The sequence below is a fragment of the Pecten maximus genome, chromosome 13 (assembly GCF_902652985.1).
Source record: "Pecten maximus chromosome 13, xPecMax1.1, whole genome shotgun sequence".
In the NCBI taxonomy this organism is placed as follows: Eukaryota; Metazoa; Mollusca; class Bivalvia; order Pectinida; family Pectinidae; genus Pecten; species Pecten maximus.
In genome coordinates this window covers 14,935,871-14,939,927 of record NC_047027.1, presented here as the reverse complement: position 1 = coordinate 14,939,927, position 4,057 = coordinate 14,935,871, and the positions used below count along the sequence as shown (strand labels likewise).

The 4,057-nt window shown below is 34.5% G+C and overlaps 1 protein-coding gene across 1 annotated transcript; it reads left to right on the top strand.

The window, feature by feature from the left end:
- The first annotated feature begins 1,106 nt into the window (after positions 1-1,106).
- On the top strand, positions 1,107-3,414 carry LOC117341449. The gene is made up of 2 exons (XM_033903299.1): positions 1,107-1,463; positions 2,613-3,414. The coding sequence occupies exons 1-2, from the start codon at positions 1,274-1,276 to the stop codon at positions 2,975-2,977; spliced, it is 555 nt and encodes a 184-aa protein (XP_033759190.1). The 5' UTR covers positions 1,107-1,273; the 3' UTR covers positions 2,978-3,414.
- Positions 3,415-4,057: the final 643 nt, after the last annotated feature.

Below are 4,057 nucleotides of genomic sequence, written 5' to 3'. Positions count from 1 at the left end.
AAATATTAATTTGTTTAAGTATTGACAATAATAATGTGCAAATACAAAATGTAGGTAATGCTAATACATTATATTTCTGTGCAGTATTAATTCGTTTAATATATTTACCTTTGTTTTTGTTGGGATATAATGATATTTATAGGTAACATGTACAGGTAAAACACAGGTGATATACGTGACTTCACCAGAACATACTATAATTACTGTACAAACATAGTCAGTACGGTGTTATTTCAGAATAGGCGTTCAGGGAATCGGCCGTATATACATAATATTTACATACTTGACCAGTTAAGAATTTCAACAAATTATCTAAATCCCCACAATACTAGTATTGTTACCATCGCCAATGAGCAGTTGTCCGTTATGTAATATTGACATACAGGTAAACTTGATTGTCGCTCACAGTCAGAGCTTGACAAAGAGGCCAGGCAGTCTTAAATCTTACGTATGCTGTTTATGTAAAGATAAATATAGCACATGTATATACATTCAAGCTGATTAATTTTATTAAATATATCAAAAGCACACGGCGACGTCAAAGGACATGGACTATGGGAAATAATTTTAACATAAAAGTATATAAATAGTTCTTCACTTGAATACATTTATCTTTTAGTGATAGAAATCAATTCGATGTGTATTTTTACCCAAGTTGGGTAGTGATAAATATTAAAAGGGCTTGCTTATAGCAAACAACACCGATTCATACATATATGTCCATTAGGGCCAAAAAAGTGAATACAAATCGGCATATAACGACAACTAATTTTGCTAAAATACAATGTATATAGTTAATGCCGTCCATATACGATTTATAAGTCACGTTCACTACTTGTACTAATTTAAACATGTAGTTATTCTTTTTGAGTAACTATGAAAGCTTTCTGTTTTGAATGTCAACACAGTTTTATAAAGTATTTCACTAAATCAGTCCGACCGTTAAGGTATTGATAGGAATATAAACAACAATAAACCAAACCGTTAAGCTATGAGAGGTGCCGGGGGCGCTCAAAGATAGATAATCCAATCACAAAAGTCGTCAAACATGTCCACGTAGACTACACACCTGTGTCACATCTGTGCGAGGTCAATAGTCCGTGTCGCGACAGAGGATCATACACAGGTAAAAATATGACGGGGGTGTTTACACGCCGCAGACCGAGCGACTTGCAGAAGTTTAGACGCCACTATACACTCTAGCTATGTAGAGTAACTTGATCAGCTATTTACTTGTCAGGTGGTGCGTTTCTATCATTATACCCGCAGCGCAATGAAGTCGTATCCTGACGATAGAAAATATGTTCGAAACAACATTATCGGTGGTATGGCATGTTGTGTGGTGTCGTGCATACTGGGGTTTGTGTTGCTTCCAGCACCCACGCCTCGACTGGAGACGGTGTCGATGAGAATTATATACTGTTTACGCTGGCAAATTTGGCCCGTCCTTTTATTAACAGCAGGTAAGTTAAAAGTAATACAACTTGGTGAAAAGTTATGGAAAACCGTGCTTTTAAGTATGGTATATGTGTCAAAACTGAAATATTTAAAGATGCCAATGCATATAAATATTGACTCGTTTTTAGACTTTTCCCTTTTTTTTTAAATATATAGTAATGTATAGTACCTTACGTTAATACGGGTTCTATTTCACAAAGTATTTAATGTTTTTACATGTAAATATAAGGTACAGGATATAATTAAAAATCAATTAAACATGATTGTATTATTTAATCTGATTTGTGTTGGCGATATTTCTCTAGGTAATCATTAAGAGCAAAGCAACAAAAACGAAAAAAAAACACTGCCAAAGTGAATGTATGATTTTTGGTTTGGTAGCTTACATCCGAACACATACATCGTGTGATGAATGTTCTAAATATCGGCAATCAAATAGAGAATATCACTAAATGTTAAAGTGGCTACTGATCGTGACATATAACAAGAAAACAAGGTTCGTTGATTTATTCACTCGTATACCAAAATGTCGACACATCAAAACGCCCGTAAGGGTACTACCAAGCTAACTATACATGAAATAAACATGAAGGGGAGGGAACTCTTACCAGTAAAAGACAACGTATTTTCGTTACTAACTCGGGAATATGTTTACCATATACCGTAATTTAATGCGATTGTTTGTACGCGTAATCATCAACATCCGATCGTAGGTATTATTTATGAAAAAGCTGTTATAAATACTTCTTCGTACCAATTGAACATTCTTAAATTCAATTATCAGTTAATTGTTTTATTACATTTTGAAAAGTTTTCTTACATTTTAAATACTTGTTTATAATTACAATCTATCAGTCTTATTTACCAACCATTGAAAAACAATATGTTTAATTACATGTTAGAAGTTATAAGAAATAGTATGTACTTTTTTGGGGGATTTGTGTATAAATTAATTATGAAGTTTTGTATCGGAGATATTTAGCAGTTTTACTAAATACAGGTATAATACCATTTATTTAAATGATTTGTAATTTATATATTAATAATAGTTAATAGCAATGATTCGATTTGAAGTGATAAGTTATAATAATATGGTGACATTTTAACTTTGCCCAATTTTTTTTAAATGTTCTCATCATTTATCTTAATTACAGGTATCATGATGGTTGCTTACAAGCGATTCTTCACCAGCGCCATTGACCCCATCGAGGGCCGAGGGGAACATCTAGTGGATGTCCACAAACGTTACGTACAGAACACTCTAGAACAGCTAGTGTTGCACGTCTCGTCCTCCGTCCTGCTCGCTTCCTTCATCTCGCCGGAATCCATGACAATTATTCCAATTCGTGTTTTCCTCTTTGTTCTCGGACGAGTGACGTTTTGGTATGGTTACATTAAATCTCCGATAAAGAGGGCGTTCGGCTTCCAGATGACGTTCAGTCCAAGTGTTATATCATTGTTATATTGTGCATTTTGTTTTTGTAATTCGGGCCCAACATTTGGTTTATATGAAACTTGAAGCAAATTGAATATTATATTGGTAACAAATACATATGAAATTTGATTTCATCGAGTGATGATCTTATAATAGAGTCGGTGAAGGATGGTTATTATAACAATTGATGTTGACCACTTGTCTCGCAGCTGCATAGTTGGATGAGGCTTGTTTAAAACGTTGAAATTAAATCTGTGCTATCAGTCTCTCTCAAAGTAGTCTGAAAATTCCTATGTACAATATTTATGTATATCAATAACGAATGTCATAAAGTGATACTTGCCGTGTTCCTACACCATTGTTCTGAAATATGTGTGGGTATACGATCGAGAATGAGCTTGAATGCTATTTTCCAAATTTATAATATGGAGCAAGTGAAATATGAATACAATGGTGTATACTTGTTGAGTCTTTAATAAAATACAAATAAAAGCACCAACGCAGTTTTTGGTAATTACCTATATATGTTGTTTTGTTAACATCACTCATGTAGTGTTACTAGCCTCCGCTCAGCAGGTATTTTTACTGATCCATTAACATTATAGGTTGTCTATCTTTATATCAAAGTATATCAGCGAATTAGTCTAGGAATATATATAAAGGCAGGGTTTCCATCAATGTCAATATGCAATAGGGGTCAGATATGTTTTATCCTAAGAGACCGCTCAACGATACATTGCTTTGTGCCAAAAACGTTTGGCTTCCTTGGCTTTATATTAAAGCCAAATTAGTTAATGATGCACCTGCCAACTAATTAAGTAATTCATTTACTAAACAAGGAACGCAGATTTTAATATACAGATGAACATATAGCTGGTGATAGGACGCTAAACTTCTAAAACCAAACCATTTGCGCAAAGTGTAGGTTTTTGGAACTGCGCCGAAAGAACAAAACTTAACCATCTGTGCACAGTGTTGAAATTTTGGCTTTGATGCGTGTCGCCCCAATGACTTGTTGAACGATTCGGGACATAACAGGAAGTCCGTTACATATGGTTTGGTTTTATTAGCTCACCTGGTCCGAAGGACCAAGGTGAGCTTATGCCATACCGTGGCGTCCGTCCGTCCGTCAACAATTTGACTTATTTGACTTCTTCATAACCG

Bases quoted from the DNA above. Each gene is read 5' to 3' on its own strand.
- LOC117341449 (XM_033903299.1), top strand. From the start codon at position 1,274: ATGAAGTCGTATCCTGACGATAGAAAATATGTTCGAAACAACATTATC. The intron at 1,464-2,612 runs GTAAGTTAAAAG...TCTTAATTACAG, and splicing joins CGTCCTTTTATTAACAGCAG to GTATCATGATGGTTGCTTAC.